Source organism: Phalacrocorax carbo, chromosome 4 (genome assembly GCF_963921805.1).
Source record: "Phalacrocorax carbo chromosome 4, bPhaCar2.1, whole genome shotgun sequence".
Classification (NCBI taxonomy): domain Eukaryota; kingdom Metazoa; phylum Chordata; class Aves; order Suliformes; family Phalacrocoracidae; genus Phalacrocorax; species Phalacrocorax carbo.
Genome location: NC_087516.1, coordinates 48,174,365 through 48,188,098, shown reverse-complemented (window position 1 = coordinate 48,188,098; position 13,734 = coordinate 48,174,365). Strand labels below are relative to the sequence as shown.

Here is a 13,734-nt window from a genome sequence, read left to right as displayed (position 1 = left end):
CTCCCTTGCATGGGAAGCCAACCCTTGCTGGCTTAACAGCTTATAGGGACTTGCACATCTTCTTGACTTTCTCCAGGAGTTTGGAAATGAAGGTAAGGAACAGCCTTTCCTTCGCTATGGGATCCTGAGCTGGAGAGATTGTAAAGATTTGTAGCATTTCACTATACTCTCCAAGACATTTATACGTTAAGCTAGAAAGAGTGTGCCAAGTACAGCAACATCCCTGAGATGAGTGAAACGCCACTGTTGACTATTTGTAAGAGAAGGAAAGGGAAGAACTGCAGACTGTTACAGCCATATATTATACAAGCTCTCTAATTACTGAAACTCATGATGTGCATTTATGTCTGCTGGTAGACCAAAAAATAAATCCTAAAATTAAATTGACTTGGGAAATGAAATAAACAGGGGTAGCAGAATTGAAACTCCTGGCTCTTTATTTAGTCATCAAAGAAATCTATTTTGCAACAAGCTAGGGGCATTCCATTAACAGTCTCAGAAGTGCAAGGCCCTTCCTGAAGAGATAGCCTGAATTAGTAAAGATCTAACGGGGTTTTCAAGACACGTTTTGAATTTGAAAAACAACTGTAAATCGCTGAAGTTACTCCTTGGTACTCCATTTACATTCTGTCCTCTGATAAGAGCATAATATTGAGCTATTACCAAAGCCAGGAACCGTTACCTTCGACAGAGGAAGAGCTCTTGTTCAGGGTCTCCTTTGGAAGAAAAGGAGGACAGAAGAGGGAAGATAAGGTTGCTGATCCTTGAAACTACTGGAACTATTAATGCAAATTTACCTAAGTGACAGCAAGTAAATGAGCGTTCCTGTTCTGGGTAGAAGCTTCTGTAGGGTTTGGGATGAGAATTGCCCAAGCATCAGTGCTGCAGCCACAGAGTAAGCGAAGTCGCGCGGTTCCTGTTCTTGGGAGAAACGAGGGCTGAAGCACTGTTTGGTGAATCAGGCCCTCCAACTATGCACTGCGAAGACACTCCTGTCAACCTCAGAAGTTATGCCTACGAGAGAGGTATCAGGCACACAGCAAAATACTAAGTAGAACCTACTGATGGATTTAACGAAGCTAGGCCCTCCCAGAAGGGCAGCAATGCTGGCTGGAGCTAGTCCTCAGTTAAGCTGGCTGGCAAGGGAGCTTCTTCGAAAGGTTACTGAATATAGAACTAAATACATACAGCAGCTGTCGCCTTTACTGTTGCAGCCTTGTAAATAAATATGCAATCTTTTATTTTACTCTTGACAGAATGTGTAAATGTAAATTCATCTTTACATGGAAAAATGTAAATTCAGTCTTACACCTGCTCTGGCAACGTCCGCATCCTGTTACGGGGAAGCGCAAATCTGTGCAAGCCGGGGTGCTCGTAACAAAGATTTCAGCAGCTGTTTGAAGCAAAGGCACCCCCTTCACGCTGCTCCAGAAGGCAGTTTGGGGGCTGGCAAAACTCGGAAGCAGGCTCAGGAGCGAGGCGCGTACCTCAGCTCGGACCTGCCACGCTCCCCCTTCCTCCAAACCCCCTTCTTTTTGGCGCCGGCAGCGTTACAGCTGCTGCCTCCCGAGCGACACGCAGCCGACGCACCCCGAAAGGGCCGCCCCGACCCCCTTCCCGCCCCGGAGCCCGCCGCCCCGCCCCGCCCCGCCCCGCCCCCCCAGCATGCGGGGGCCGCCGCCTCCAAACTTTCGAGGGACTGTGCCGAGCCGAGCCGAGCCGAGCCGCTGCCCCTCCGCCGGGGAGGAGAGAGCCGCCCCGGTGAGTGTGCGAGGGGCGGGCGGCGGTGCGGGCGGGCCCGGGCCGGGGGGGGGGCGGGAGCAGCCGCCCTTCTGCGGGGCGAGGGGCTCCGCTCCCCGCCTTGCCCCGCCCCGCCCCGGGAGACCGGCTCCGGTGGCAACGGCCGGCGGTGGCCACGCTCGCCTCCCCGGGCCGGGCCGGAGGTGAAATTGGGAAGGGGGGCACCGAGGAGCGCGGCCGGCGCGGGGTAGGGGCGGGATCCCCGCAGCGCCCGGGCAGGGCGCCTTCCCTTCCCCGCCCTTCCCCCCGGGGCAGGGCGCCTGGGGAGCGGGAGGGCAGCAGCGGCACCCAAGGGGCACGCTCGCTACCGCCTTCACCTGCGGCAACCCCAGACCCTTCCCCAGCGCAGGCGCTGCGGTCCTGATGGAAGTGCTGCTTGCTAATGTAATCACGTCTTTCCACCCTTTTTGCTCACTTGCTCTCAGAACCGATGTAAATCTTCTATGGGCATTTCTCTGCCCAAAGTTAGATGGAATTTGATGGCTGCCCCTGAGGATCTGACTGTTTGCAGGGGGAAAAAAATGGGAAAACCTCCCCAGTGCTGTGCAGTATGCAAGGTGTGCAAATAATTGCCATCAGCTGGAGAGTTTATACCACGAAAGAGCAGAAAGGGTCCTGTCAAATGCTCCCCCAGGTAGTGTCGCCTCAGTTTTCCCCCATGCTCTGAGAGCAGCCAATTCTTCGCCCACTGAACTGTCCCACCGACAATGTCAAACTTGTCCAATTTATTTCGTTGCTTGCTGACATGTCAGCTTGAAACCCTGGTCATCCCTCCTCCCTCCCCCGCCTTTGTCTTATTGACAAGACCAAAACACCTTTCATCAGCCCAAACAGGGCAGTAACAAATAAAATAAAAGTGGCAGAACAAAAGAAGGTTTTGGTAAGAAAAGAGGGTTGGAAGTAGAAATCAACAGAAAGTCAGGGACTAGAGAAACAGATGGAAATATTTTTGGGAAGAAAGGGATGCTACATTTTTGGCTGAGCTACGTCCCCCTCCCTGGATTCATGGCAAAAGAGGGAACACTTGTGAAATTTTACCTTCCTGCTCACCCTTCTGCTACAATATGTAAATTTGGCCTGCTCTTATTTTGCACTGAAAAAAAAAAAAGATATTTTGGAGCACCTGACAATCCTGGGACCTCACCAAATTTCTACGCTAATAATATATGCAAGCATAATTCTTGGCTGTAGGTTCAATGAAAAAACTCAGCAGAGTTCCGAACTCCTGCATAGCCTTAGCTCTGTGCAAATTGTGCTGGATATCTTACATTTTTAACCTGGTGGACTGAAGGTGTATTGATGAGGAATCCCTTCCTGCCACCCGTGCTTAGGCTAGCAGTTGATAACTGATTATAATACTAAAAACTGCAGGGTAAGCTTGTACAAACAGCTGGCACATCTCAGCTGCATGCCTCACAATGTTTCACAACTCAGGCTTACTCTGTGAATTGTGCAGTGAATGTGGATTAAACAGTATAGCATAATTCTGACCAGTGTAGCTGGAGGAAAAACACCTTTCAGTTCATGCAGTCAGTTGAGCTTTTGCAAAAACGGTTTGCACCGAGAAATTCTTTGGGATATTGGAGGATGCGAGCAAACACAGAGGGCTCACTCAGTTGCTGGTAGACAACTCTTCTCGTTTAGGAGATCATACCTCTGGATGTCGCACACAATGAAGTGGGTCTGACTTTTTTAGAAAACAAAGATAATTTTAAAAGCGCCATTGAAACCGAGGGCATTAATAGCTAGATTGTCTCTTTAGGCAGACCTGAATTTGAGATGGATTAAGCCATGCGTAACACCTGATGGCAAGCAAGTGACATTTCTCTACTCTTGCTTTACTTGGGGAATGTATGAATGGGGAAGTAACTCAGTAACTCAGGTTTGGCTTTCCCCTCAGTGGTGTTTTCTGAGTGAGCCCACTGGCCATTGGCAATTTCTCAGTATTTTCTTTCCCTGGTCCGGCCAAGGAGCCCCCAGGTGCATGGTGTTGCATGCCACCCACAGCCTGGGCAGTCTGCATGGGGACATGCGCATTTTACATAAGACTGAAGTCCAAGTCCGCAATTAACTGTAAAACATCTATATATCCATCCGTGCCCACTGAAGTCTTAGGGCAGCGTAAAATTTGGCTCAGCCTGGTTGAGAAGGCAACAAAAATGTGATTTTTTGATGCAGGTGGTAAAATTCTTACTGGCGTTAGCAGGGGAATGATTTGCTCCTCTCTATGACTGCAGTCAGAAATGAATCCCTGATCAGCAGCCTCCAAGGAGCTGTGTTTTCTCGAACATTACACAGAAAGGAAGTAGTATGTATAACTGAGTTTTAATTGTTTCTTGAGTTAATTTCAGCATCAATAGGTTACACAGTCATTTCAGAGAAATGCTATTATTTCAGTTCTATTAGAGTGGTACTTTTGCTTGCTTTGTGGCACAAACTTTCCTAAAAAAAAGTGTCTTAAAGAAAGACCTTGGTAATTAGTTCTCTGGTATTAAGGAGCAGCATAGACCTATAAGAATTTAGTAACTATTTAAAGGAAATGCTTCCCATTAAGGAAAAGCTGGAAGATTATTATGTTAATAACAGTCTGGATGGTGCTGTTCCATGCAGAATTCCCATAGGTATTAATGGAAGTTTTGTGCTAAATCAGCAGTAGTTTTACGTAGTGGATTGTAAAAAAGGATATGATGCCCAGCAGGATCTTAATCCGTCTGCACTTACTTAGGCAAACTTTGTCTTTGAAATGCTTTTGAAATCTGTCCCAATTTTTAGCAGGAGTCATGCCTGAATAATATTACAGGATTGGGCTTCAAATGTAAGGGCAACTGAATTGAAATATATTAAGACACGTCTTCTCTTAATCCTGAGGTGTAGAATGTGGGTTAGGGGAGGAAAGAGCTGTAGCTTCAGCCTCTTACTTCTTGCCTTAGCCACCGCAGACTGATTTCTCCATATGTTCTTGTACTGTGTTGTTTTCAGGGACAGTTCTGTTGCTTAGACCAGGCCGCTGCAAGGATGGGGCCCCTGGAAGCAGGAAGCAAAGAAAACCAGACTGATGAAACGAAAGTGGAGCTGTTCACCAAGCTGTACTTGCCAAGGTACACCACACCGCTCAATGAATTGGCTCTGGACCCTAAACCAGAACTGAAGGACAGCACAACGCTAGTTGAAGTGCAGATAATCCTCATCTTTGCTTACTGCTCCATCATCCTGCTGGGGGTGATCGGCAACTCCCTGGTGATCCACGTGATCATCAAGTTCAAAAGCATGCGCACAGTGACAAACTTCTTCATTGCCAACCTGGCTGTGGCTGACCTGCTGGTGAATACATTGTGCCTGCCCTTCACTTTGGTTTACACGCTGTTGGGCGAATGGAAGCTGGGCCCAGTCTTGTGCCACCTGGTGCCTTATGCCCAGGCTCTTGCTGTGCATGTCTCTACTGTTACTTTGACTGTGATCGCTTTGGATCGGCATCGCTGCATCATCTACCACTTGGAAAGCAAAATCTCTAAGCGGATCAGCTTCCTGATTATAGGAGTTGCCTGGGCAGTCAGTGCCCTGTTGGCAAGTCCTCTGGCCATCTTCCGTGAGTACTCACTGATTGAAATTATTCCTGACTTCAAGATTGTGGTCTGCTCTGAAAAGTGGCCAGGGGAGGGGCAGCTCAACTATGGCACCATCTACAGCGTCTCCATGCTCCTGATCCAGTACGTGCTGCCTCTGGCGGTCATCTCCTATGCCTACGCCCGTATTTGGACCAAGCTCAAGAACCACGTTAGTCCTGGGTCGGGGAACGACCACTACCACCACCGGCGACAGAAAACCACCAAGATGCTGGTGTGTGTGGTTGTGGTGTTTGCTGTCAGCTGGCTGCCATTTCACACCTTCCAGCTAGTCAGTGACATTGACAGTCAGGTGTTAGACCTGAAAGAGTACAAACTGATCTACACAGTGTTTCATGTAATTGCCATGTGCTCAACATTTGCTAACCCCCTCCTCTACGGGTGGATGAATAACAACTACAGGACGGCCTTCCTCACGGCCTTCCAGTGTGAACAGCGACTGGACTCCATCCACCCTGAAGTATCAGCAGCTTTCAAAGCCAGGAAGAAACTAGAAGCAAAGAGGATTCAATTCCCTGGAGACTCTTTCACGCAACCTACCAATGTCTAAGATGTCTGACTTTAAAGAAGAAATTAATATGTCATGGACAAAGGAATAAATCCATTTTGACACATGCATTTTAAATGCATAGTTTTATTCATAAATGGTGAAAGAAGAGTAACAGGAAAGTCAAGTCAGGTGGTATGATTTGAGGGGAGCTGAATGACATCGAGAGTATGTAACCATACGACTGTAAGGAAATAAAAGGGAGAGACTTTGTTTATGGCTGCTACTTTTACAGGGTAAGAGACGCTCCCATCCCTCCCATCTCTTTTTGACAAGTCTAAATGACAAAGGCAGAGTCTGCTGGTTTTGCTATAGGAAGGCAAACAGCTGACTTGTAGCACAGGAATATTGATGGTGGGAGTAGGTAATTTTTATATTGGATAAGGAGATCAGGGAGAGCCGAAGTCTGCCAGGAGAATGAAGTCTGTCTGGGGAAAATTGGCTGTGCTGGTTAAAACTCAAACTTTTCAGACCCCTTCTCTCCCACGGGCATCTTTTGCAAAGATAAAGGAAATAGGAAGATAAATATGTTACTGTTTTTTTGACTTGTACTGAAGTACTTCCATTTGAAATGGAATAGCGGGGAAAAAAAGAAAAAAGAACGGGAACCCCCCACCCACACCCAAACAGCAGATTCAATGTGAAGAAAGGTCAAGTTTCCACATAAAATGGAATGTGGGTTTTGGTCAGTCAAATGGGGTAAAAAGTCATTCCTTAAGAACGAGCTGTGGTTATGCTGGTGAGATATTCGCAAGCCTGTGATCTGATCAGTCATTCCCTGCAGATCCCTACCTTTCATTCTGCTCTGGGAACGGTTCACAAACACACTGCTGTAAAGTGGCAGGGGACGCAGGCTCAGCTCTTCTATGAGCACTTCATAAACCGCCAATATTTTAATTTTCAGGTCCTGCTTAAATGTCTAATGTGTTATTAACTTCACAGGCTTTGAATTGTTGCTGCTTTCTCCCTGGATAATAAAACAGCAGATAATTTTGATCTTCTGGAAAGGCTGCTAGATGGTAATGTGCTTTTCCTGATTGTGGTTTTATGTCACACACTCATCTCGTCTTGGAGCTTTTTCCATCTTTAGCATTTGTAAAAATTAAGAACATCTGAATGACTGTAACCTAATAACACTATGCTAGGTTTATGTGATAACTTATCAGTTATTCTGCATGCCTGTAGTTAATAGTTAAATTCCTTTTTTTTCTCAGGTATAAAATTTTAATCTGTTTACTGTGTCGTGCACAGCAATGTTCAACTCTTCTGTGTCTTTTTTTAGCCTCTTTGAACTCATTAAAGGGATGAAGAGAATTTCAATCCATGTTTATTCCAAGCTGCCCTGTTGCTTATATAGAATAAAAATAAGCGTAATACTTTCACTTGGAGTTTCTTTCCACAGTTACATTTCAGCTGCCTCATTTTTTTTCTCTCAATTTTTCATTGTTCCCAAATCCATTTTGTCTCTCTTACAAATGAAAACCCAACAAAACTCCAGTACTGAAGTGTTAGCAATGTAATGAATGGTGTCAGATCTTTATCAAGTGGGGAAATTTGTCTTTGTGTATGCAGTATTTGGCACCATCCTTTAAATTTCCATGAAATCATTTGGACTTGGATTTTCAGGCACAGAGAAGGGAGGTCTAGAGAATTAGCTAGTGTTTACTCAAGCAGGAAAAAGTATCCATCATTCTTAAACAGTTTTACAAAAATAGATTAATTCTCAACCTTGTTGAGAATATGATATTGTCCACAAGTTATTTTTGCCCAAGTATTAATAGTATCCAAAGTTTAAGCTCAAAACTGCTGTGGGTGAGGAAGGATTATAGAAGTGTGCAATTATTATGGATATCAATCATACGTATCAGTTACAGTTGACTCTGAACCCATCATAAAAGTATTATTACCACAAATAGCCTCCTTTATTTAAAAATCAAATGGTTTAAAAGTTCTGCTTCAACTCTTTTAAGCCTGTTAGAGTGTGGTATATAGATGGTTTTGAAGGAACCATGACAGTGTATGCTAAAGCTACAATTGCTGGGCTAATTCTCCATAATTTTAAGTCTGCTTTATGTCATTCTGTATAAAAATGATTAATTACAAATTATCTTTCAGTCTATTTCATGGTATCTTTATTTTACTGCTTCCTGAGCTTTCTCTGCAGCCGTTGTGTTGAGCCAAAGTTGGTGCACTAATTTATTGCATTGCTTTCTTTTCTGCCACATGGAAGTGGTGCCTGGGTCAATGCCTGCCGTAGGGTCGCAGGCCTCCGCACAGTGTCCCTCTTGCGTGGTGCAGATTTTCCCACGGGCACTTGAAGACGGGATGTGGAAGAGCCAGCACGCGCAGCCTGCCCTATAGCTTAGTCACTCCTTGGGACTTGGCTCCTGCACGAACACAGCCACGCACTTCGGTATCCGTTCATGTTGTAGGAAAATTAGGCATTTTCTCACCAGAAGCATTGAGGTGGCAACATCCCTCAGAGTTGCCCCAAATCCCAGCAGTCAGAAGGATGTGGAAAGCCAGGCTTTGTCCCCATTTCCCCCTAAGGGAAAGTAAACCTATAAGCAGGCTCTAACCACTGGACCGAGGAGTCTGCAGGGGACCCTCTACTTTGCCTGAAATAGGAACCGGAATCCAGGTCTCCTCATTCACCTGTTAGTACTTTAATTAGTTTTTGTAAAAGCACTGTATTCTTTTCCCATTAAATAGGTACAAGTTTTATACAAAGCCAAAGAAAACCAGCAGCAACTCTTATTTAAGAATTTGCAGGTAGGCGGTGGGACACCCAAAATGAAATGTCATCGCTGATTCAGGGCAAGAATTTGAAAGAACGTGTCTCAGCTTTCAGGAGAGTGACCTTGCCAGCACACCGAAGCCTCCCCTGAAGTAGCAACGTGTCTTTTTAGAGCTGTTCTGTTGTATATAAGGTAATGAAACTTTCAATATCATGATTTTATGGGCAGGTGGTCATGACCTTTGCATGGTGCTTGGGTTCTGGGCCAGCCAAGGATATCAAAAACATTATAGACAGAATTTAAGTTAGCCCCACCATGTTCTTCATGAGTACTTCTACTCTAAAGATGTTGTGCTGCAGGCAGGAGGAGAGCAAGGGAAGTAGCACCGTCCTAATCTCTTGGTAGGTCTTAATTTGGGCTCTCACTTGGATTTGGCTTATAAAAGGGATACACAGCAACCACATGGATCAGTCTAGGATCCTAGCTGCTCAGCACTTAGTTCTGTGCCTTGCTGGAAGAACACATTTTGATGCCTTGCAAATTTTGCTGGCAGAAATGTATCTCCAGGCTTAGGCAGCAGCAGAGTACTGAACACTGTGTATTTAGATACGTACAGATGCACCTGTACTTTCTCCCAACACTGGCTGGGCACAAGCCTGGTGGCAGAAGAGCCGCACTCATGCGGTCTCCTGAAGCTTTCACGCTTTGCCTCAGAGGACGGCAGAGCAGCTCGGGACGAGCACTGCAGGCACAGCACCGTGCTGCTTCTGGACAAGCGTTAAAAGTCACGTTGCCTGTTCAGGGCTAGAGCCATTGGACCGCAAGTGGAGAAGGGGCTGTAATCCTGAGTAAGTTTGCCAGGGTCTTATGGGAGGCCAGTGAAGCTGGGTTTTTGGTATGTGGGTTCAGTGCTGAAGCCATATGAGTAGTGTTCACTGAAAATGGTGATCTCCACGTAGAGCAGCATACTATGAGCAGAAAGTATATATTTGTGAATCTGAGGGGAAAAAAATTCACTTGAGGGCATAAGCAATGAAAATAGAGTGACTAAGTCTGGACAACAAATGTGTTTAGTATACATTTCTATTTATATATAAATTGTATGGCAGAACTGTGTGAAACCTGTTTGGTATGGTTAAGTTTGTTGGAAATAGTTGTCTTGCCCCACAGTTGGTATAATCATGTCTTGTATAAAATATGTAATGGACATACATACATTACCAAAATATTAGTAACTTAAGTTAGATAACACTAAGAGTAATAACTGAATAGAAAGTATTATCTGCATTTTATCTGTCAGACCACAAAAGAACCACTGAATTCACAGATTAGTATAATCCATTTCCTTGCTTCATAGTTTCTAAACTCCCTTAGGGATTTTTCTTATATTAATCCAGATAATGACCTTAAGGGATGAATTTTGTCTGTGCATCCCTGAGTTATTTACCTGGTACTGTCATTATAAATGCCACTTCACAATAAGGGAGCTACTTCGTGCAAAATTACAGGTCCTTTGCCCTAAGAAGCTGGGAGCTGTATATAAATCTATGCAAGGTTAGTGTTGCTGAAGAGCCATGTTTTTAATACTGTCGTATAAATGCTTATTTATGCAACTGATAGTGGTTTTCATAGCTCATCTTAATAAAAAAATATTAAATTGGAGGTTATATTAAAAGAAAATTAATACAAGGGTAGTGAAGCTACTAAAACTGGAGAAATAAGAAAGTCAGAAGATGAGCAGCTACTTCAAGAAGCAAGCAAGAGAGAGCAAAAACGGGGCTGGTGAGGATGTAATTGATTAATTGACTTTCCTTCTTCCCTTAGTCTGAGCAGTGAGAGAAACGTGTTAAAATGAAACCAGGGCAAATGAAGACACAGATCAATTGTATGCACAAGGGCAGTGTTGCCCGGGGAAACTGAGGAACTTTGAGGAGAAATTCCCATGATCATCTGAGCCTTAAAATTCACATCAAGTCCTCAAGCAAGTAAACCTGTGTCTTTACATCATTTCACCTAAATGCAGTAAAAGTAAACAGCTCCGTACTGATATGTATCAGAAGCAATGGATGTGTTATTAATTCTAGCCAGTACATGGGATGAATAGTGCATACGTACTTCTCACAAGCTCATTTTAGATGGGATATATGAAAAAAAAAAATGGTGCTTGTGTTAAAATCTTTCCCCTCTCAGACTTCACTGAGCTCCTCTGGAAGGGGAGAGCTTCAAGATACAAAATGTAAAAGACTGAGGAATTACATATCTGATGATGGAGGCACAATTCAGCTTGAAATTTTTGTTGGGTTTTGTTTTTGTTTTTATTTTTGTGCTGATACTGCATAAGAGAAACAGGCTGTGGTTTGCCTCTCGGACCTGGAGCTGAATTTGCACAGCTGGAATTTATATGAAACAGATTTCTATTTGTATACTTCACAACTCTCATCATTTACTAACCCTGCCATACAGGATGTTTTCAACAGCAGAATCTATGCTTACACATCCATGGGACCAAACTATTTCTATCCCTTCAAGGTTGCACAGAAAAATAGAGGTCTAGGGCAATTCTTCTATTTACTGTCATCCTCCAAAATTAGAGCTGTTCATACCCATTGAATTTCAAAGTTTGTTGGCAGCACTGTGACTTTTTAATTTATTTAAGGTAACCAAGCTGGTGAAACGGCTAGCCTTGCTCTCGTCGCACGCTGGCTCAGGACAAGCCCATCCTAGCAGAGCATGGCCACAGTTACCCAGCCATTCCGCACCGAACTGAATCTGAAGAGAGGAGCTGAGGTAGCGACACCCTTCCCCATGGATTGTGAGGATTCCTCCCAGCAGCTGGTCTTGGGGAAATGTGAATCAGTTTTTCAGTGCTGCAAATCTCTGTTTACGCCGCTGTGAGGACAATGCATGTTGCATTTGGTGGTATTTCAGCCCAGTTACACTCTGATGCGGGTGACTTGGCAGAGTGTAAGTGCGCAAGTGCCGCATGTCTGCTGCCTGTCAAGGTCAGCGTAGTCCAGCTTCCAGAGCTCAGACAGCTGGCAGTAAGCGTCCACAGACACCCGTGTACTGAGCATGTAGAAACTGTGTACCAGCCCTGGGAGAGCTAAGATAGCTGTAGGTCAGTTTCACTGGGCTGGTGACACTGTAGCCACAGCAGAGTTCCCCTCCGGTTGGCTCATCCTGCGTGCCTTAGTGCTAGATTAAGGCTAGCTCTGGTACCTCCTGCTGTCTCTAGCACTGACGTGCCCCAAGGCACCAAAAGCCCATGGCCACTTCGTAACAATATGTGAAGCGAGTGCTGGTAGACTCCACCACTTCAGCAGCGCACTTCTGCCCCGTGCCTCCATCAGCCATCCTACTTGCGCCAGAACTGAACCTGCAGGGAGATCCTCAGGGAAGAATATTTTACACGTAATAAGTGATAATGTTCGTGTTCTGACAAAAACACTGGCTGACAGGTGGTTATGCCAAAATAGAAATACTTTAAGACAGGGCTGGATGCAGCCATGGTGGGACAGGAGTACGCAGCAGCACGACGTCTCCTCTGTCGCCACAGCATGAAGCAGATGCCGCTCTAGGTACTGCTGGTTGGAGGGGGCAGAACAAACTTTCTTCCCCAGAAGACCTGCCTTGATTAGAAATGCACTTTTCCATGGTCTGATTTCTCTCCTGGGGTAGGAACTCCTTGTCAGGAACAGGTGATTTAAAGTGCTCTCACAGTCACTGGGACACCTTGCCGGATTTCTATAAACCCTCTGGTCACAGCTGTTTGTTAGAAAGATTAATTCCTTGGTTTTGCATAAAAGTCCCATGATACAAAAACAAATAAACAAACAAAACCCCACCAAACCCCCCCAATTTTTCCCTTTGCAACCTAGTCATCTTTATCTCAAAGAGAGGAGCTAATGATTTCCTTGCACTTGATGGGGGTTCATTTGAAACTGTGAAGGACATGGAGGAGCATTTCCAGAGCATGGACATCTACCTCTGCTTGCACAGAACCATGCAGGAGCTTCTTGCGTTTGCATGCATTCTGGAGGTTTAAAATGATATAACCACTGGCTGATTATTTTGAAATTAGACCATAAAATAGGGCTGTAAAGATAAAGTTTTATGAATACCAGACTTTGAGAAAACTACATCATTACTTACAAGAGGCAAGCACACAAACAAATAATAAGATTTCATACCAAAGAGTGTTAAGACGCTTTATAACGACAACTGAAGATTACAGATTTTTTTAATTCATTAATTTGGCTTTATCAATTTACTTAGGACTTTTTTTTTTTCAGACAAGCTCAGCAAAAAGCATAAGTCCACTAGGTCCATTTATTAAACTCAGTAGTCTTTTCCCATAAGAAATGCTTACTAGCCTTACTAAATGTGCTGGTTGTGGAGATAAATGTTTCTGAGCAAACTTTACTTTTAATTATTGGAATAATACTGTGGAAAGCAATGAAGATCCTCTAAGAAATCACTACATCACTACTGATTTTAACTGTGTGGACTGTATTTCACCCCAGCACTTGTCAATTTTTTCTTCCAAAGATATGAAGACCCTTAGCAAAAGAGAAGGAACATTACTATCCCTGTACCAGAGATGGGTAAACCAGGGCACAGACAAGTAAAAGTATTGCTGGATGTCATGTGGTTCATGCTCACTGCCTGTGGCAGTGCCTGTGTGTGGGCACAGCTTGCTATGTCAGATGGCTGAAGCTGAAAGCTTCCACAGTATCTGTAGAAACAGGCTGGGAGTCCCTCCGATTAGAATTATTTTGCTAAATTAAACAAGAATAGAAAGTGAAGCTGAGCAGTATGCTGCTGATAGTCCGCACTACTAAATTAGCATGCTCCTTGGCACTGTTTTGGATTCTGCCAACTAGCACTTTCCCAGACAGTGCTTATGCACATGCACAACAGACTGTTCCCAGTAGCTTGTGTGGCCAAGACTGATACCTTTCTCTCTACCCTCCATCACTGTCCTATCATGGACAGTGATAGGACCTCAAACATGCCCTCGGTGACA

General features: G+C 44.7%; 1 protein-coding gene across 1 annotated transcript; it reads left to right on the top strand.

Annotated features, from left to right (window-relative positions):
* The first annotated feature begins 4,815 nt into the window (after positions 1–4,815).
* On the top strand, positions 4,816–8,089 carry NPY2R (neuropeptide Y receptor Y2). Its single transcript, XM_009502242.2, has one exon. It carries the CDS (start codon positions 4,816–4,818, stop codon positions 5,971–5,973), a length of 1,158 nt encoding a protein of 385 aa, XP_009500537.1. The 3' UTR covers positions 5,974–8,089.
* The last annotated feature ends 5,645 nt before the right edge of the window (positions 8,090–13,734 follow it).

Coding starts and splice junctions, on each gene's coding strand:
- NPY2R (XM_009502242.2), top strand. CDS start 4,816: ATGGGGCCCCTGGAAGCAGGAAGCAAAGAAAACCAGACTGATGAAACG.